This window comes from Bos mutus, chromosome 22 (assembly GCF_027580195.1).
Source record: "Bos mutus isolate GX-2022 chromosome 22, NWIPB_WYAK_1.1, whole genome shotgun sequence".
Lineage (NCBI taxonomy): Eukaryota > Metazoa > Chordata > Mammalia > Artiodactyla > Bovidae > Bos > Bos mutus.
In genome coordinates this window covers 23,828,173-23,850,254 of record NC_091638.1, presented here as the reverse complement: position 1 = coordinate 23,850,254, position 22,082 = coordinate 23,828,173, and the positions used below count along the sequence as shown (strand labels likewise).

The 22,082-nt window shown below is 39.7% G+C and overlaps 1 protein-coding gene across 6 annotated transcripts in view; it reads left to right on the top strand.

The window, feature by feature from the left end:
- The window catches only part of CNTN4 (contactin 4), a 1,023,175-nt gene that overhangs the window by 660,823 nt on the left and 340,270 nt on the right, over positions 1–22,082 (top strand). For all 6 annotated transcript variants that reach the window (XM_070359500.1, XM_070359495.1, XM_070359496.1 and 3 more), the window contains one exon: positions 17,256–17,382. In XM_070359500.1, the coding sequence (XP_070215601.1) occupies positions 17,256–17,382 (127 nt within the window). The remainder of the gene's footprint in view (positions 1–17,255; positions 17,383–22,082) is intronic.

Sequence of the window (22,082 nt, the reverse complement as noted above, 5' to 3'; positions counted from 1 at the left end):
CTTTAGGACAAAATACCCTTTCTCTACATCAAAATGTTGGTAATTCCCTCAAAGAACTACTTTATAATTTGAAAGAATTAGTAACAAGTACAGCATATGATGAATATGTTTATCCTTTCTGTTCTCTACTAAAAGGAAACAGGCTTTCACTTATTTTCTCTTAAACCAAAGTTTGAAGACTTAAATATTGACAAAATAGATTCCTTCCTTCCCTAAGGGATGACTCTGTCATTTTTCTCCACTATATTTCTAGGTAAAAGCAGACTAATCCCGCTGTTATCCGAACAATAAACTGGAGGGTGCCTATGGTACTATGAAAAAATTCCACTGATAATCAACAAATCAAGATTCTGGTTAGAACTCCATCACTGAGTATCTGTGTGACCACTGAACCTCACCTTTGTTTCCTCGCCTCAAAAATAGAGTTGGATTAAAAATAAGAAACCACTCACATTTAATGACACCATCCTTATTTGACGTATCAACATCTCCTTTGTTACTTCTTGGGGGTTAATACGTAGAGGGCAGTTCTACTTTATATCATGGTGCTACTGAGTACTGGCTTCTAAAAGGAAGAAACCAATGAATCCCTGTTTTGCAACCTCACATAAGGGTGGCTATCTCCAGGCATCTCTCTGTCCATCGCCAAGTGAGGAGGAGTGTCAGACCTGTCAGTAGGGCTGTTGTAGGGCAAGTGAGACAAGGCCTACTGAGTCTTTTCAGTTTGCATCAGAGCCTGGCCTAATAATGCACTCAGTGATGGAGACTCATTTTCATTATTCTGTGTGTCTCTAAATAGGAGGCAGATATTACCTTTTGAGACAGGGAAGGTAGATGTTGACTTATGATTTCATAAGCATCTTTTTTTGCCACAACTCAGCTCATCTCTGCCTAAGTTGATTGTGGTTGTATTTATCCTGCTCCAGCAGGACTTCTGGATTCAGTCAGTGAGGGAGGTACCACATAAGTCTGATTTGGGTTTCCTTACCAACTTTCTATTAAAATACCAATGTCCCATTGAGAAGACTTATGCCTGGAACCCACTGCCTGCCATGAACTTAATCTTAATTTTTCTCTTCTTCTCAGCTTCATCAGGAACACATGACAGCCTGGTTTCCTAAGCAACAATATGAAAAATAGCTAAAGTACCTACACACCAGAAAGAGAAGCATACGAAATTCAAATTTAGTAGATCTTTCCTGTTAGAAATATGTTGTTCCAGTTTTGCTTGAAGAGTTCTCAGATTACTCCCTTTCATGCCCCCTGGTATATATCTCCATATAATGACACATTCACTATGTGCCAAATTAAAACCTGAAACATTTAAGGAAAGGCAGACATGGGGCACTTCAGCTGCCAAAGAGACAGGTGCAAAGGTTCATGAATATTCCTTGAAAAGCTGCGGTGCATGTAACATGAAAGTGCTGCCTGCAGGGGTTCTGTGTTCAAGCAATTTAATGTCAGGGAAGGTGGTGGGGAACTTGGGGTGTCATTGAGGGGATAATAACAGCAGCAGTTCACCCCAGAAGGGCTTAAAGCAGGTGGTCTCTAAGAAAGTGTGAAATTATGACTGAGTGCAGCAAAGACAACCTCCACTTTTTGGCCATACATTTTTTGCTTTTTGTTTTTGTTTATTTAGTTGAGAAGGAGAATGTGTTAGCTGTGGGAGGCTTAGAACTGGGGAAAGGGCATTGTTTCTCCCAGCCACACACAGGCTTGGACAGACCTGGATGACAGTATTCTTAAGACATGATGAGGAAAGCATCAGGTGCCAAAACAGGTCTGATATAATCATTGACACCTCCCATTGCACACAAGGATTTATTCCCATTTGCTTTTTGGATGGGAAATACTCTACTCACCCAGGACATACAAGAGAGGTAGTTCCAGCATTTGACCTGAGAATCGTACACCTTATCAGTTGTAGCAGCCACCTGGGGATTGAAGCAGCCTACCATCATTGCTAATGTTCCCTCCGTTTTTCTTTTTCAAACGGTGACTCATGACTGTAGATCTCGTGCATGTGAATAATCTAAGATGCATGATCTGAATGCATATACCTGTGCCCCACTTCCAAATCTCTTTAGTCAGAATTTGAGAAGAATGTAGTTCTGTATTCATTTTTAACTGGCCTAGGAGTATCTTTCTACGCACAAAGAATACATAAACGCACATTAGGAGTATTACCACTGTTTTAGGTTAATTATCTTTTCAAAAGGTCACCATTAAAGTATATGAATTCTAGCTGGAAGCTTAGAGCTTAGGAAATGATTACCATACAGTTGTGTGTGTGTGTTTCTTTTTGGTTTCCAATAAGAAATAGTGTCCTGTGATGGGGAAAGACACGGGAAAAACAAATTTTGATACCATTTGTTGTTGTTGTTCAGTTGCCCAGTCATGTCCGACTCTTTGTGACCCCATGGATTGCAGGACACCAGGCCTCTGTGCCCCTCACAGTCTCCTGAAGTTTGCCCAAGTTCATGCCCATCACATCGGTGATGCTATCCATCCGTCTCATCCTCTGACTCCCTCTGCTCCTTCTGCTCTCTATCGTTCCCTGCATCGGGGTCTTTTCCTCTGAGTCAGCTGTTCGCATTAGATGACCAAACTACTAGAGCTTCAGCTTCAGCATCAGTCCTTCCAGTGAGTATTCAGGGTTGATTTCCTTTAAGATTGACTGATCTAATTGCAATCCAAGGGACTCTCAGGAGTCTTCTCCAGCACTACAGTCTGAAGGCATCAGTTTTTTGGTGCTCTACCTTCTTTACGGCCCAGCTCTCACACCCATACGTGATCACTAGGAAGACCATACCCTTGACCATATGAACCTTTGTTGGCAGAATGATGTCTCTACTTTTCAATACACTGTGTAGGTTTGTCATAGTTTTCCTGCCAAGCTATCATTCGTATCCAGAAATCAGAAAAGGCACAGTTCAAAGGAGGAGACCTCTAGGGAGCAGTTGATCATAGGAGGGACAAGGTGAAGGTTGAGGCATAAAAATAAACATTAGGTCCACAGAGAGAAGATTTTGTCTACCACATTGTTGAAGGGCCTGTTTGAGTGCGTTTTTACATACACGTGCATGTAGAGAATTGTCAAAAGGAAATAGAAAGAAGACCAATAACATGAATTAAACCGCTGAATAAATTGACAGGTACTGTCTATGAATACAGTTTCAATTAGGAGTCATTTAGCTACAGATGATAAAATTCACCTCAGATTGGCTTAAATAAAGGCAATCATTTGCTCACATACCTGACCATCTTAGGGATAAGCCTTGCTTTGGACAGAAGTGACTTAAAACCTCAAAGGATATCACTGAAGCTCTAGCCTTTGGCTTTGTTTTAGCATCATTGGTTTCTTTACGCTTTCTATGTGGGGGCCTTTGGAAGTTCCAGGCTTCTTCCCACCAAGCAGTTCAAGGCTATAGAGGTATTTTTGCCCAAGGGATATCTGAGATATTTGGAGCATTTAGCCAAAATCTATCAGTTATACTCATATGTGTTTCTAGTCTCTTCTTTGTTCTCATAAGTAAATAGTGATATATTTGAACGTTAAGAGTTAGCTACAGTGGAGCACAGAGGTTTTTAGGACAAAAACTATCTGTGATAATGTTCTAGGGGAGACATCTTATATTATATTTCCCAAAATCCAAAGAATTTTACAACACAAAGAGTGGGCCTTATTACACCATGGATTTTAGTTAATGGTGCTGTATCCATTGGCTTATTTGTTATAACACATGTGCCACATAGAGCAAGATGTTAATAGTAGAAACTATGAGCAGGGGAGAAAGGATATATGAAAACTTCCTGCATTTGCTTTTTTTTTTTTTTTTTTGGACTATAATTGGTTACCAATATTGTGTTGGTTTCTGCTATATAACAAAATGAATCAGATGTGAGCTCAGTCATTCAGTCATGGCTGACTCTTTGTCACCCCATGGACTGTAGCCTGCTAGACTCCTCTGTCCATGGAATTTTCCAGGCAAAAATACTGGAGTGGGTTGCCATTTCCTTCTCTAGAATCAGCTACATATGTACATATATCCCCTTCTTTTTGAGCCTCCCTTCTACCCACCCCTCCCCATCCCACACATCTAGATCATCACAAAGCACCAAGCTGAGTTCCAGCTCAATTTTTCTGTAATGCTAAACTTATTTTAGAAACTAGTCTATTAATTATGGAGAAAGGAATGGCAACCCACTCCAGTATTCTTGCCTGGAAAATTCCATGGATGGAGGAGCCTGGTAGGTGACAGTCCATGGGGTTTCAAAGAGTCAAACAAGACTGAGCAACTTCACTTTCAGACTCCATGAGAGATGGTCAGTTCTCTTATCATTTGTAATGAGTCAGTGCAACTCTATCCTGTTTAAACATGAGTAGTTAATTAATAGGGGGCTTCCTCCCGTGACTCAGAGGTAAATAATCTGCCTGCAGTGCAGGAGATGCAGGAGCCAAGGGTTCAATCCCTAGGTTTGGAAGATCCCCTGGAGGAGAGCATAGCATCCCACTCCAGTATTCTTGCCTGGAGAATCCCATGGACAGAGGAGCCTGGCAGGCTACAGTCCATAGGGTCTCAAAGAGTCTGACACGACTGAAGTGACTAAGCACAGCACAGCATAACATAGCACAGTAAATTATTAAGAGAGATTATTTTTTGAAGACAAAGGGAGGAGAAATGTCTCCTTTCCTTTCATCATAAAAGATAACTTGAACCTTTGTAGACCTGTCTGTGTCCACTCCCACCCCCACCCCAACTTTTAAAACTTGGGGCTTTGGTGAAAGACTAGAAGCAAGGTCCAATGATCACAGTTCTTAGAAATGTGACCTTCGACAAGTCACTCCTTAAACCTCACTTTTCTCAGCTGATAGTGGAGACAGGTCTGCAATCACATAGTATTCCCTTGGAGACCCCTGATCCAGCAACCTGATCAATGATGACCCTAGGCCTCTATTTAAAAATTTTTCTTAATCTGTTTTCTTTTTAGTCACTGACAGTGTACTGTATTTCTGTGTTGATTTGTTAAAAACAGAAGTTAAAGCCTGGAGATACCACATTCCCATCTCTGGAATAAGGCCTAAATTTGACAAGAGCCAGTTTAATGGTTGAATTATTATTAGTCAACTGATAGCCATATTTAGAGGAATGAAAGAGGCTGGGATAAATTCAGGGGACGGTAGTATGTATGGCTGGAAATTTTCTTAGGCTCCAAAATCACTGAGGATGGTGACTGCAGCCATGAAATTAAAATACGCTTGCTCTTTAGAAGAAAAGCTATGACAAATCTAGACAGCATATTAAAAAGCAGAGACATCATGTTGTTGGCAAATGTCCGTATAGTCAAAGCTATGGTTTTTCCAGCATGGTTTTTCAACTGTCAGGATGTGAGAGTTGAACTACAAAGAAGGCTGAGCACCAAAGAACTTATGCTTTCAAATTGTGGTGTTGGACAGGACTCTTGAGAGTTCCCTAGACTTCAAGGAGATCACACCAGTCAATCCTAAAGGAAATCAACCCTGAATATTCATTGGAAGGACTGATGCTGAAGCTGAAGCTCCAATACTTTGGCCACCTGATGTGAAGAGCCTGACTCATTGGAAAAGACCCTGATGCTGGGAAAGACTGAGGACAAGAGAAGGGGGCAACAGAGGATGAGATGGTTGAATGGCATCACCAACTCGATGAGCATGAGTTTGAGAAAACTCATGTTTGTGAAGAGCAAGGAAACCTGGTATGCTGCAGAGGTTGCAAAGGGTCGGACAGAACTTAGTGACCAAACAACAGCAGTGATCAGAAGAAGAATAAATCTTGGAATGGGCAAGTGCAAGTTTGGCTAGAGAGTTGGGAGGTATTCCTGGCTTCAGTCCATAACTGCCTGTGACCTCTCATTATTGCCTGATTCATTTTCGTCCTGGCGAGGAGGCCCCAACCCAGGATAGCGTTAGCTCCTAGTGAACTGATATCTGAAGCTGGGCATCCTGGCTACCCCTTTCCACGCTCAAAAGCCCAACAAACCTTCATCCTGATTGGGTGGAGGCCATCCACTTGCAAAGAAGCAGCAACAAGGAGCTCAGGATGCTAAATGACTGTAAAGTTAGTACCTACTGGCCTCAGCCTAGCTGTAAAGTCCTTTGCTTACTATTTTTGTAAGAACAGAGTGAGTCCATAAAGCAACCAAATGTTTGCCTTTGTGTTGTGTTTATGTTACATCAAGGATGACGTGGGCCATTTGTGGGGTCGGGATTCGAACACTTGTCTGGAGAGGCTGGGTCAGTGAAGGTGGGCAAAGCTTAGAACTGCGTGGGTCCTCAGTGGAAGGGGGAGGGGTGCCGAGGACCTGAAGGAAGGTGGAGAAACAAGACGATGCTGTGCTGAAATGCGGCCAAGAGAAACTGTGTAGGTGGGAAAAGCAGGCCAACAATGGTACATTCCCATCAAATGTGATGACATTAAAAAAAAATAGTCTATTGATTAAAAATACAAAGTTGACTTATCTGAGTATTGTCTGTCTGTCCTTCTAAAACAAGCCTTCCTGAGGGCAGGATGGCGTCTTCTTTGCGCACTGTACGTCCTCTACATGAAACCTTGAAAGTGACATATAGTACAGGCACACGAACACTAATCAGCAACTGTTTGGGTCAAAAATGTTTGATAATTAAGAATCCTTCTGATTTTAGAAAGAAATGTGGTCCACATAACATGCCCAGTATTATATAACCTCTCCAGTTGAACCTGGGTCAGCATTCCATAATTGAACACATTTGAACTATGTAGCAAAAAAAATATGAATATTCATGCTAAGTTATATATAGCCTCTCATAAGTTCAGGTCAGTTTTGCCTCCAGTTGAGTTACAGAATATTTGCATTTGTTGAAAATTAATTTTTCTTTTTGTACCTGGGGCTTGACATCACAGTCACCCAATTACTTTTTTTTTTTAATTGAAGTATAGTTGATTTACAATGCTGTGCCAACCTCTGCTGTACATGTACAGCAAAGTGACTCAGTTTTACACACATATGCATTTTTTTTAAATATTCTTCTCTGTTGTTGTTTATCCCAGGAGACTGGATATACTTCCCTGTGCTATACAGTAGCAACTTGCTGCTTATCCATTCTAAGCATCTAGCAACCCCAAATGCCCAGTTTTTTTTTTTTTTTTTTTTTTTTTAAGGAGTAATGAATCTATTGTTCCTGTAATGGGTTAGAATGTGAAGTTAGGGTCAGAGTAGGATGACCCTACAAATGCTTCCTCCAGTAACGTGGAATTTTTCTAATCAGAGACCACTTGTATCTCTTCACACTTGCCCACCTCCCCATCATTGCTAAGCTCTGGCATGATGTACGATTAGGTCCTTGTTATGTCTGACATGATATGTGGTAGCAGCGGCATTATTTTGTTAACCAGAAAACAAAGAAAAAAGTGGGAGAGTTTACGTCTTGTTCAGATTTTCTTTTCTTTCTGCTTTCACACATATACCTTCTGTCAATAGACTTCTCTGCTTCTTGCTGTTTGAAAATGCTGATTTGAGGGGGTTAAAATAAGGAAGATGAAAGCAAGGACAAATGAAAGAAGCATCTTATCCTTTAAGCAGGAATTTCTGTCTCCTCTGATATCTGTTTTGCCTCTCCTCCATTCAACTGAACCACTAAATAGAACCAGATGGAATAACTATTCAACAAAAATGCTGTGTGGCAGCTGATTTCACACACAGGCCCTTGTGTGGGGCCTTTGAACGTCCCTCACTATTTATTTAATAAAGATGAACAACACTACATTGTATTTGTAATGATAGTTTGACAGCTGTCCCATCATCATTTCTACAATCAGTGATTCAATTTTAAAGGAATTCTCACACTCAGGAAAATCACTGTTACAATATTTCATTTGTTTCTGAATTTCCTTAGGTTATAGCCCATATGTTTTGTGAGTAATCTGGACCCACAGAGATGCTGCTGAACTTAGGGCTTTTAGCCATAATGATTTTCTGTGATCATCAGAAAGGCTGGATGGAGGAGATGGTGCACAGCCAACCAAACACAGTGGGCCCTGTGTTTTCCCATGTGGAATAATTGGTTCTCCTCACTAGGCTTCCACCCTGAAAAAGAGAAATGGGACCATGATTCTAGAGCATGCCCAACAAACCAGCTTAGCAGGACTACCTTTTCCAGTAGCATGGCTTTGCTTTGCTGTGCAATCCAATAAGACAGTGTGTTCCCCCTTGATTACTTACACACAGACACACACACACACACAGAGCATTTACTCTCTGGAGAAAGGGCTCTCTGCAGAAAGCAGAATGAAAGATATAACACAGCAAAGCCACTGTGGTTTGCATCAGGATGCTTCTGAGCATGCATAATGCAACTGTCTACCTGTCCTCCAGATGTAACCCGGATAAAACTCACTTCTAAGCTCATGGGCTTGTGTTCTGAGCTCATACTCAAGCCCTTGTGTTCTACATTAGGTCTCCTAGAGTTTGCTTCCCCAGTTGAGATTGTTGCCAGTGAAGTGTGTCTGCCCAAGACCAGGTGTTTAATCAGACAGCCAGTTTGGTGTCAGAGGAAGACTGACTGTATATCATGGTCCTGGATTCTTGGCTGCTGTGAGGGTACTTTCTACCTGCCATGAGGATGAAGAGCTTATGCAACCCTCAGGTGCAACACCTGTGAATGCCACAGCAATTACAAGTGGAAATGAATCTGGTATTTTTAGTTTTGAGGATGAAATCATAGTACTGCTTGTTTGTCCTTTCCCAGCAGAGTTGTGTCACTGAGTTTGCAAAAGATGAAAAATATTTCCACCAAAAGAGAAGCACATTGACCAAGGGCTATGCTTGCAAAACACGACCTTTCACCCCACCCCACATGGTTGCCTCAGAGTGATCTAGCGCATGGAACAAAACTCTGCAGGGTTGTTTTTCTTCATTGGTGTCCTTAATTGGTCAAGGGCTGAAAGTCATCTGTGCTCAATTCATAATTGAAGGTACTAGTTTTCCACCTGCAGAAAGCACAGTAATGAACAGAGGGTGCTGAGCTCTGATAATAAAAATCCAGTAGGTCTGACAGGGGCTCAAAAGTCTGTCTTTTATCAAGCACCCCCAGGTAAGATGATACTGATACATGAGGTTACTAGGCCATGCTTTGAGGAATCATTATTTTAAAGCTACCTTGACTTTTTTTTTTTTTACTAAGTCATCTTCTATGAAATATTTACCCTGAATTCCTCCCTGCTGTCTGGTATGGCTCAGGCCCTTAATGACTTTCCTCTCAATCTCAGTTACCTTTTAGTACTGTTCACAGGTGCCCTATAAAAATATCTATATTTAGCATCAGTGGATTTTTTAAGCTTCCCTTGCTTGCTCCTTTATGCATGTTATCTTGTGCTGACCTTTCACTTGGAATCGGATTTGCTCTACTCTTACTGCCTGGGACCTGATACTTAGACCTCTGTCTTGCTTCCTGGCATCTACCATCATTCTTGTCAGTCTCAGAAAACTTCAGACTGTTCCCATCCATTCCCAGGAGCCCAGTCTGGCTCCTGGTAGCCTAAAAGAGTAACGTTCTTTTTTCAAAGAGAGAATTTTAGGGACATCTGGGGACTTTGGTTTTTCTAGTGGTCATGTATGGATGTGAGAGTTGGACTGTGAAGAAAGCTGAGCGCTGAAGAATTGATGCTTTTGAACTGTGGTGTTGGAGAAGACTGTTGAGAGTCCCTTGGACTGCAAGGAGGTCCAACCAGTCCATCCTAAAGGAGGTCAGTCCTGGGTGTTCATTGGAAGGACTGATGCTAAAGCTGAAACTCGAATACTTTGGCCACCTGATGGGAAGAGTTGACTCATTGGAAAAGACCCTAATGCTGGGAAGGATTGGGGGCAGGAGGAGAAGGGGACAACAGAGGATGAGATGGCTGGATGGCATCACCAACTCGATGGACGTGGGTTTGGGTGAACTCTGGGAGTTGGTGATGGACAGAGAGGCCTGGTGTGCTGCGATTCATGGGGTCACAAAGAGTCGGACACGACTGAGCAACTGAACTGAGCTGAACTGGGGACTTTGGGGACAGGAATGGGTCGAATTAATTCAAAGAATAATTCAATAGAATAGAGAGCAAAATCATTTATGTCCCCAAACTGCATCTAAAATAAGTGACATCTAGCTATTACTTATTTTATCTGCAGCTTTGAGATATCAGTAATTTTACTCACATCTAATGGTAGAGTGTTGTTTTATTACTGTTTTTTTATGTATGTATGTGGAAGTCGCTCAGTCGTGTCCAACTCTTTGCAACCCCATGGTCTGTAGCCTGCTAGGGTCCTCTATCCACAGGATTTCTCAGGCAAGAATACTGGAGTGGGTTGCCATTCCCTTCTCCAGAGGATCTTCTGGACCCAAGGATCAAACCCAGGTCTCCTGTACTGCAAGCAGATTCTTTACCATCTGAGCTACTCTTAGAATATCATTTTATTTTTAGATGAAAATCATTTTTGTTTCCATTACAGATATAGTGCAATTTTAGTCTGTGATCTGGAAAAATACATTTAATATTAAATAATCTCTTCTAATTTAAATTCCATGATTCTGCATCTCTTTCAGTAGTCTAAAACTTTGAAGAGTAACCCTGGCGCTACATTTTATTTCTGGGATGCTTGCAAGGAGGTTACAGGAAGAAGCTGACTTACAAACATTGGTTTTGTCTCCCGCAAAAAAAACAGATTCTAAAAACAAAAGAATCAAATGCAAAAAGGTGTTTAAGAATCACTGGCAGTGTTTTTTAGTAACTTTTAAATCTTTGATGAGCAAAAAGGGAGAAAGATTAGGAGTAGCCTGATCTTGAACCTAAATAAGTTTCTGGTCATGAAATCTCTGGTAGTTCAGATGGTGAAGAATCTGCCTTCAATGCAGGAGACCCAGGTTCTATCCCTGGATTGGGAAGATCCCCTGGAGGAGGAAATGGCAACCCACTCCAATATTCTTGCCTGGAGAATCCCCATGGACAGAGAAACCTGGCGGCTACAATCCATGGGGTCACAGAGTTGGACATGATGGAGCAACTAACCCTTTCAACTTTCTTGAAATCTTTACTCTTTACTGAAAATCCAGACATTCTCCTCTCTTTGTTGAAACATGAAAGGAGGGTTTCTTTAACATAGATCTTCTCTCTTTTATGTAAAAATATCCCTTTTATTCTGAAACTGGTCCAGGACAGTTTCTGTGGGATAGACTTTGGGATGATGGGTGGTGTGCTAGAAGTAACCTAGTGACCAGTTGGCAATTAGTTGCCAAGGAGAGGAGAACCCAGAAAATTAGAGTGTACAGGTATCAGCTTTTGCACTAAAATCCCCAAGCTGGGACTGAGATTAGGGATCTGGAATCTTTGAAGTTATATCTGAGCTCTGGCCACCAGTCTGCTTCCCCTGTCCTCCTTTTTAACTTTGATTTTTTAGAATTCCTGGAAGCATTCCTGGAAGCATGAAAGATCATTATCTTCTGCTCCTCTGAGAGATCCCTAAAAACAGTGTCAGCCTGTTTCTCTAACTTCAAGGCAACAGAGCACCAGTGTGACTTTTCACCTATTTATAATCTCAAAATGAAAACATCATTCCCAACAGGCTGTCATTTAAATAAGATGAGATTCATTACATATAAAGCCATGAAATGAAAAGACACTTGCTGCTTGGAAGGAAAGCCATGACAAAACTAGACACCATATTCAAAAGCAGAGACATCACTTTGCCGACAAAGGTACATATAGCCAAAGCTATGGTTTATCCAGTAGTCATGTACAAATGTGAGAGTTGGACCATAAAAGAAGGCTGAGAACTGAAGAATTGATGGTTTCAAATTGTGGTGCCGAAGAATACTCTTAAGAGTCCTTTGGACAGCGAGGATATCAAATCAGTCAATCCTAAAGGGAATCAATCCTGAATATTCATTAGAAGGACTGATGCTGAAGCTGCAGCTCCAATACTTTGGCCACCTGATGTGAAGAGCTGACTCATTGAAAACAACACCGATCCTGGGAAATATTGAGGGCAGGAGGAGAAGGGGACAACAGATTGTGAGATGGTTAGATGGCATCACCAACTCAATGGACTTGAATTTGAGCAAACTCAGGGAGATAGTGAAGGACAGAGAAGCCTGGTGTGCTGCAGTCCATGGGGTCACAAAGAGTCAGACACAACTTAGTGACTGAACAACAACAACAATGGCAAGAATGTTGTGTGTATTTGTTGTGGATAAAGTTTTACTAAAGGGTGGTAGATGAGTGGGTCTCCCCAAGGACGCCTCTTCTTTGTCAATGTGGTGCAGCCCTGGGTGTTCTCACAGTAAGCTTCTTGAATTCAACAATGAGTGTTCTCAGGGGGGCTTCTTTTATACCGCTTTAGTCCCTGACTTTGACAGATCCATCATTTTCTTTGTGTGGGTCCATTTTATAGTGTTCTGTTTTTGGCTGCTTACCTCAAAACCATTAGTCATGTGCTAAAATTCCCTAAGTATTTTCACGCAAGGTTTGGTTGGTTAGATTTTGCTCAAAAAAGAAAGTCTAGAGGTGAGTGCAAAGCCAGTGTTGGTTGATATTCTGCTCTTATGAAATGGAGATCTAGGATCAGAAGGGTCTGTATTAGTAGTTCTCAGATTTCAGTGTACAAAAGAATCCCTTGGAGAACTAAGTTAAAAGATGCAGAGATGCTGGATTTTTCAGTGTAGTCAGTCTGGACTGGGGTTTTAAAAAAATAAGCATGCCATGATTACAATACAGGTGGTCCAAAGTCTAACGTTGAGGTGCATGGGCTTATTAATCTTTTCCTCTTGCTTTCTGAGTTGCTCCTTTCCCTCGCTAGGCTGATGATCATGGCCATTCGACTGCTTATATAGAACAACTTACTATGATAAATGAAAGGGTGAACTTGTCAGGTTTGAAATGGTGAATGCAAAGTCTTTTGGCAAATGCAGAGTCTTTTATATAATCCTTCAAGCCACTTGAAAGTCACTTTGTGACTACAACACACAGAACAAGCTTAAGCGGTGCCTTGCTCCATCTTTCATCTGAGAATGTCACTCTCAGGGTGGTTTAACCCAGGCACCTCAGTGTTTGGGGAAAATAAAACAACTCTTTAACTTATTCTTTTCTCAAAATACTAGTAACCCTGATTTTACAACTATTAAAGTTAGGATATGTTTTCTATACCTAGATTGCAACTTTCTAAAATCCCCCCCTCCATCTTTGTGAAACCAGATAGTTCATGCTTGAGGCAGTGAATTTCTTTAGATGAAAACTGAAATGCCAGTCCCTTTATGCTAATGTTAATTTCTAGGCAGTGAGCTTGGTTAACCAAGAGAAAATAAAAACTTTAGATGAAATGTGTTATTTATAGTGAATGCAAAACATCATTATTATCATTCTTATTACAAAATACATAGAAAAAATATCCTTTTTGTTATTTAAATATGGCATGGATACATTGAGAAATAGTACAGATGTTAATCCACAGCCTCTCAGCTGCATCCTGGATAATCATTATTATGTTTTATTCTTATTTGGAATTACTAGTAATAGACTGTATTTCTGTATGAAATTCAAATCAGGGAACACCAATGAATTGAGATGATTGATATTATATATATATATACACATAATTTTGGAATTGGAGCAATAGAAATATATCTCTTAGAAAATAATCTACCCAACTTGCTGCTGTGTTAGTGACCTTGATGAGTAATGTTTGTCACTTAACAAGATATGCTAAAAATTCATATAATTCTTTGAGATTGAATTGCACTGACCCTTGACCAATATCTAAATTTGTTTTGAAAATAACTATGTCATTGTTGAAAATCTGAAATGTAAATATGTAGATTTTGAAATATCTGACTTTAAACCATGAGTATTTAGAAAGATACATGTTTGTTTACTTTTATTCCATGCTTTTATTATGCGTTCTTTGAAAAATTCTGTTTTCGTTGTTTGAATCTCTCATTAGCATGAGATTTTATACATGGACTAAGGAGAGAGGATGGTGGTGGTAATAAATTCATGACATCTTTGAATGAGGATGTCACGTGCATCTGTATTTATGGGAAGATATTCATGACTTCTTCCTCCTCCTAGCTGGTGTAGAAGCGCTGACTGACTCCAGTGCTATTATTTTATAGATGAGAAGATTGAAGCCTAGAGAGACTAGGTGGTCCTCCATAGTTCATAGAGTTAGCTGACAAAAGGCATTGAATCTCGGTTCCTAGTCTTTCTGAATCCATATTCTGGTTGTTCTCTCAACAAGGTCAGAGGCTGTCCCTATTCCTCTAAAATAAAATACCATTCAGTTTGATTTTCTTGAGTCCATAATTTTTCTTCTACCCTAACCTCAATATGCAAAGTTCTAAAGCCTGGATTAAAAGCCTTAAAAGAAGTCACCTTATCATGTTTCACCTAGATGCCCAAATCTGCTTTCTTCGTTTTCCTCCGTCCTGGTTCACCTGAATGAATTCAGGCTCATCCTATCATCTATCAACAGAAGGCTGGTTATTAAGGTCTTCCAGGATCACAGTTGTAATTCACATCCATCCAAATAATCACATATAAGGGGAAAACGGATTGCTAGCTATAGGGTGCTATTCAGTATCACTTTACATCATAGTCACTGGCTCTTCTGTCTCAGAATTTGTTAGGCAGTGCTTAAATCAGCTGGCTAAACATTAAAAAGTGAAAAATACCTCAAATAGAACAATCCTTATGGACCATGTTTGATGTTTAAGCTAGTGTAGTTGGTACCACAAAACAAGCAGAAATGGATAAGATACAGCCATGCTGTCCAGGAGCTTACAGCCCAAAGAAGGGGAAAGAAAGATCCAAATGCATGTAATAGACAAAGATTTGTCCACAAAGAGATATAGTTTATAAATCATGTGGTTAAAGGAAGACCTGAGGGTCTAGAAAAACCTTCTAGGAAAAAAGAAATGAGATTGTAAAGAATGAAAGCCACTTTCCTGTTATGGGTAGTGTTGCTGAAACTCTGTTTATCAGTGCAGAATAGGAACATAGAGACTAAGTACACTGCTGCTTCTCATTATTAATATATCTACGAAATTATTGTTTGCTTTCAACTATGATATCCCCTTAACAGAGCAGAGATGTTTTATCTTTGTGACATTAGACAGGCTTCTCGGGTGACAGAGCACAAAAGGCAGGTAGGAGGCACAAAATGTGAGTTTTAATGTTTTGCCAGGCCAAAGCAGCCACAACAGGCTAATGCCTTCAAAATTGTGTGACCCTCCCCACCCACCGGAGGGGTAGTGAGGAGTTTCATAGTGTTCAAACAACAGGGTGTGATCAACTCATGGACAATCCTGGGATTGGTTGGCATCAAGGTGAAGTTTCAAGCATCATCAACTTTCTGATTTGATCCAGTCTAGGGTCTTTGTTTCTGTAGTTTTCATCTAGTAGGGGTCTGCTTCCTGTAAAAAACAACTTGGAGTGAGTGTCAGGTCTTTCTCTATATCTTTAAGGAAACTGAAAGTTCAGTTGTGTAGCAGCTGTATAGTCTGGATTATTACCAGTTCCCCAGACCAACAGCTATTCTCTTTCTATATCTTCACGTTTCTCAATCATTAACTGTTGAGTCATGTGTGTGCATGCATGCTGCTGCTGCTGCTGCTGCTAAGTCACTTCAGTCATGTCCGACTCTGTGTGACCCCATAGATGGCAGCCCACCAGGCTCCCCTGTCCCTGGGATTCTCCAGGCAAAAATACTGGAGTGGGTTGCCATTTCCTTCTCCAATGCATGAAAGTGAAAAGTGAAAGTGAAGTCACTCAGTCATGTCCGACTCTTAGCGACCCTATGGACTGGAGCCTACCAGGCTCCTCCGTCCACAGGATTTTCCAGTCAAGAGTACTGGAGTGGGGTGCCATTGCCTTCTCCATATGCATGCTAAGTCACTTCAATTGTGTCTGATTCTTTACTACCCTGTGGATTGTAAATGGCCAGGCTCCTCTGTCCACGGGATTTCCCAGGCAAGAATACTGGAGTGGGTTGCCATGCCCCACTTCAGGGGGTCTTCCTGACCCAGGAATCAAACCCATGTCTGTTGCATCTCTGGCACTGGCAGGCAAAGATGGAACTGGTGAATAAACAACTCACCTTTCAAAGCAGGAAATGCACGTGATGTGGGTTTGGTCCCTGGATTGGGAAGATCCCCTGGGAAAGGGAATGGCAACCCACTCCAATGTTCTTGCCTGGGAAATCCCATGGACAGAGGAGCCTGGTGGGCTACAGTCCATGGGCATGACTAAGCACGAATGCACACAGGCTCTTACTTCAAAAGTCAAGGACACGAGGCTTTGTGCAAGGTTTCAGTGATGAGGTGTGTTTTGACCAATATTTATTAGGTGTTTGCTCTAGGAGTATATGCACACTACATTGTTACTTCAAATCTTGTTTGTTGATTATTCCATTCTTTGAACTTTGCAGCTCCATGACAATAAATTTTGTGCGTCTTGCTTCTGCTACTGAGAATTTAGAAATTCATACCTCATTTGTATTAATATACTCAAGCCTCTTTGAAGTTGAAATAGACTAGTCTGGCTGTAACTGAACTTGTGTCCTGAGTCAGTCCCAGCTGTGTGATATGTACACAAGTGCCTCCATGTATTAGTTCATAACAGGTTAAAAAAAGTATTCATTTGCCAAGCATAATTTGAGCATCATGACTCTAGGTTATTCTTTATTTACCTATGTATGCAATTTCTAAAAGTTTTATACATATTTTAGCAGTATACTGGTGCTTCTCATTATTAATGTACTTATGAAGTCATTATGGCTTACTTCCAACTATGTTATCCCATTACAGAGGAGAAACATTTTAGCTTTGTGACATTTGACAGCCTCCCAGGATGACAGCCACACTAAAGGCATGTAGGAGGCACAAAAGGTGAACAAAATCAGAGGCTGAACTAGGGTTGGATAGAACAGTAAGAAGTGGAGAAGAGAAAAGGGAATGCCAAGCCGTTTTGGTTCTGGAATTTGTTGGTAAAATAAGTCATCATTATGAAATACGAGAGTCCATATTACTGCTTCATAATTCACAAAGATTACTCTTCATTAGGAAATGTCATCCAGAGGCTGGATTGAATCTGTCATGTATTACTATTTTTTGTTTGTTTACCTCTTTTATTTTTATTTCGTTGTTATTTCCTGTAATTCTCCCTATCAGGAATGTGTTCATTTTGGGACATTTTCTTTTCTCATTTCAGATGACTACACACTGCATGGTCCAATTTTCATTCAAGAACCAAGTCATGTAATGTTCCCTTTGGACTCTGAGGAGAAAAAAGTGAAGCTCAGTTGTGAAGTTAAAGGGAATCCAAAACCTCACATCAGGTTTGTTGACTTAAAAGCATGTGTTACCATGCATATACTTTCTATTAGTAAAACCAACAAATACTTATGGAGTGCTGCTTACATAAAGAGCCTTTAGACAGATATCATTGGATATCCTGAGATGCTAAAGAGACGCTCGTATTCATGAACAGTTTAGTACCGAACTTTGTTTCTGACAATACTAGACATTAAATATCCTAATTGATCATTTCACTGAAAGCCTTAACATTATTTAACATATTTTTTAAAACATCTTTTAAAAATGCATCAATAAACTGTCAGGAAAGTAAGGAATATTTACTAAATGATCTGGAACCCAAAGAAGCAAACTGAACACTAAAATCATTTTTGACCTTGATGAACTATATGAATTGTAGCTTTGGATTTTGTAGTTTCACGGGGGACTAGGATCACAAGACAAGGCCTAGCCTCAACCAACTGGAGAATCTAACATGAGAAAACCTTCCAGAATATAATCGTATGGTGAATATAAAAGAAGTAGCCTTGCCTCCCAAAGGACTGAAAAGCAAAAGTAATCACCTATTTTAAACCTTGGCACTACATGATTTTAGTAAGAGATGAAGCATAGCTGAAAAGAGAATTAGTAAAGTGCAAGATATATCTGAAGAAATTGTCTAAAAGCAGCAGATAAGAGGAGCAAAATGTGATAGAGAAGAGACTAAGCGAAAACTTTCACATATCTAATCAGAATTCCATAAGGAATGAAAAAAAAAATAGGCAGAAGCATTATTTAAGGAGAAAACTAAGAATTTCCCAAAGCTAATTAAACATTCCAATCTACAGATTTAGTAAACCTAATGAATTTCAAGCAGTGCAAACAAAAATAAAGCCCTATATAGAGTTATCATGATGAAACAGAAAACACTTAACTCGAAGACATGATCGTAAACGTAGGCCACAGTTGTAATACAGCTAACTTTCAAAGAGATGACAATTAAACCAGCAGCTGACTTCTCAATAGCAACGAAAAAAAAAAGCAAAAGAGAAGACAGAATCTTCAATATGCTGAGAGAAATTAACTATAAAATTTTTGTATAGCAGAAATACTTTTTATAAAGAAGAACAAAGTAAATGAGTTTTTAGGTAGACAGAAACTGGAGTTTGACTCCAGCAGACCCTGCCTAAAGAAAATTCTGAAAGATATACTTTAAACAGAATAAAAATAATCCCTGGTAAATTGCCTTTAGATACAAGAGTGAATGATAAGTAAAGCAAATGGTAAAGGTTAGTATTTCCACATAAAAACCAATTGCACTAAACAACAAAAATAGTAAAAGCATACTATCTTGTGAAAATTAAAAGATAAAATTTAAAAGTCATGACAATATTAGAAATAAATTGAAAAGATATATACTGCACAGTGGAATCTGTATGGTTAAAAAAATGAACTAAAGTTGGATCCCTACCTCACAGCGTACACAAGGGTCAATTCCAAGTGAATAGAAGACCAACATGTGAAATTTGCAAAATGTTTCAAAGGAAATAGGCATGCATATTTAAGACTTTAGTGGGAAGAAAAAAATTCAATTATAACCAAAAGAACAAATCATAGAAGAAAATATTTAACTTCACTAATGTTAAATATTGCTGTTCAGCAGAATATACTGGGATGAGTAAAATTATAAGCTTCCAACTGGGAGAAGATATTTGTGATACATATTATTTACAACGGAGAAGGCAATGGCACCCCACTCCAGTACTCTTGCCTGGAAAATCCCATGGGTGGAGGCCTGGTAGGCTGCAGTCCATGGGGTCACTAAGAGTCGGACACGACTGAGTGACTTCACTTTCACTTTTCCCTTTCATGCATTGGAAAAGGAAATGGCAACCCACTCCAGTGTTCTTGCCTGGAGAATCCCAGGGACGGGGGAGCCTGGTGGGCTGCTGTCTATGGGGTCGCACAGAGTCGGACACAACTGAAGTGACTTAGCAATAGCAATTATTTACAAAGTCTGAACTATTTAAAGAATTCCTACAAATCAAAATGTAACAGACTTCTAACCTAATTAAAACTTTACCAAAAGACTTGATCAGGTACTTCTTAGAAAAGACTATTAAATATCCATTAAACGTACAATAAGATTACCATTAGTAAATGCGCCCTGTGTGTGCTTAGGTAGTCATGTCCGACTCTTTGCAGCCCCATGGACTGTAGCCCGCCAGGCTCTTTGTCCATGGGAATTCTCCAAGCAAGAATACTGGAGTGCATTGCCATGCCTTCCTCCTCCAGGGGATCGTCCCAAACCAAGGATTGAACCCAGGTCTCCTGCATTGCAGGTGAATTCTTTACCCTTTACTGTCTGAGCCACCAGAGAATAAATAGCCCCCATTAATAAATAGAAATGTACAAACTAAAACTAAAATGACAGACTCTTTCAAACTCATCAGATTGACAGAAATTTGCAAGAACAAATTTAGCATAAGTAGTATACTGAATATAACCTGGCATGTTCATGCAAGGTAACCTAATGAAGTAGTGAAAATGAATGAACTAGAGCTACAACAACACGATCATAGGAACATAACTTTGAGTAAACAAAGCAAGTCACAAAAAAATACAAACAGTATAATCCTGTATTAAGTTCTAAAGCAGGTAAGATAGAGGATAGATAAGGATACTAGCATACATGATAAAATCATAAAGAAAATCAAAAGAATGAAATAGCAAAAATTCGGAGTTATCATGAACCATTGAGAGGGAAATGATTGGAATGAAAATGGATATAGGAGACTTCAAAAGTAATATTCTTTTTCTTAGAGATCTTTATTGTCCTGTGATTCTTTATAACTTACATGTATCTTATAAATATAATTTTGTCTCTATTCACATTTAATGATATAAACCTTAAGCTAATAATCAATATGTGGTAGTATGTGAAAACCAAAAGAGTATATGGCATGTGTATCACAGTTTAGGTGAAGAAGAGATTGGAATCATCCAAGAGTTATAGAAGAAGAATTTGAGCTGAGGTAGATAGTTTTCAGATTGGAAGGATGCTGGCATTAACATAGTAGAAATTATTTTACAGTTTAGTTTGTATGCCAGTTCATTTATTCATCAAACATAGCATTATTCATTGGACCACTCCACTGATATTTCAGACTGAAGTCTAGTCCATGGAGTTGACTCAGGAATGACCCTGGCTGAATTATGTAGGGTTTCCACACAAGATTCCTTCACGGTAGTTCTGCTTTGAACTAGGGTGTATATTAGGATTCTAAAAAATACATCCTTTAGGAAAGGTGTTTAAACCACCATATTAAGCAGCTGCAATGTTCCAGTACCATGCTAGGGTTGAAGAATTCAAAGCGGAATAAGCTACATACATGTTCAAGTAGTATACTTTGGTGGTGAGTGCCTAGAGAAGGAAGTACAAGGTTAAGTGTGAGAAAAGAACGTCCAGGTTCTAGGGTATCGTGAGGAAAGAAGGTCTTCTTCAGGAATGAGAGGGAGCATATCAATAAAAGTTTCCCAGAAACGGAGATACTTAACTGAATTTAGAGCTAAAGATCTTTTGTCATAGGGATGGAAAAAGGAAATATATTCTAGAAAGAAAACAAAACCCTCTCCAATAGACCATATAATTAGGATGAACATGTATTTTATCATCCAAACTAGGACACTTATGAGAGAGAAAGGCCGTTGTTAATAATTATCTAGGACAGTAAGTGTATACTCAGAACTGCCCTGGACAAATCAGAATATGTAGTTATTCTCCCTATATTAAGTTGAATTCAAAGCTATATCAAATAGTTTTTTAATGCTTTATGTAGTAAAAATACATAAATAAATAAATGCAAGAGGGAAAGTTTCCTGTACACATAAATGATGATATAATGGCCCCCAGTTCTTAGTACATCACCAAGTGTAAGTTCAAATGTGAGCAATAAATGAAAACAAAATTTGCAGCAGAATTTGGCAAGTTGCTGCTTTGTTTCTCCCCAAACTGTGACCTTTAATTAACTCTGCCTTTGTAACATTGTACTTCTAGATATAGGGGCTTGCTTTGTTATTTAAAACAAGCAGAGGAACAGAAACCTATTATGTTTTTAAAGATTGCTGGGAAACACTGAGAAGAAAACTTTTAATCACATGCGCTAGGTTTCTTTTCCTTTATTATACCTTCGGCAGTTTCTTATGAAATAATAGCTCATTGGTACCTAGGAGCTAAAAAACTCCCTTTTGTTGAAGGAAAGAGCAAGAGAAAGAATGGAGAGATCAGATATTTTCAACATCTTTCTGGCTGAACTTTATCTGGGCTCAGGCTGACTTTGAGGGGGAGAAATTCATGGGAGAAATTCAAGGTGATTTCTCCATGGGGATCTTTGCCATTAGGCTTTTCCCTCAAGCACCCCGATTGGCCTCTCTTCTTTGTGTTTATTCCCTGAACAGAGCCTTGTCTTTTCACTGTTTCCTGCCCCTCAATTTTGAAAGGATTGACTCAGACCCAGAAAACCTTAAGAAGTTTTGGCGTGTGCACACTTGCCTTGTATTAAAGTTCCCTGAGGAAACGTGACATGACCTATGACTCTCAGCCTCCCTTTCCCGTCAGAAAGGATGGTCAAGTACTCAATGGAAGTACTTTTACTGTGAAGTTAGTATTCAGCTTGGTTTGCAGACTACAGATTCCAGGTCAGAAAGGTCCTTCCCCTTCTTAGCTGGCAATTTGAAATAGTGA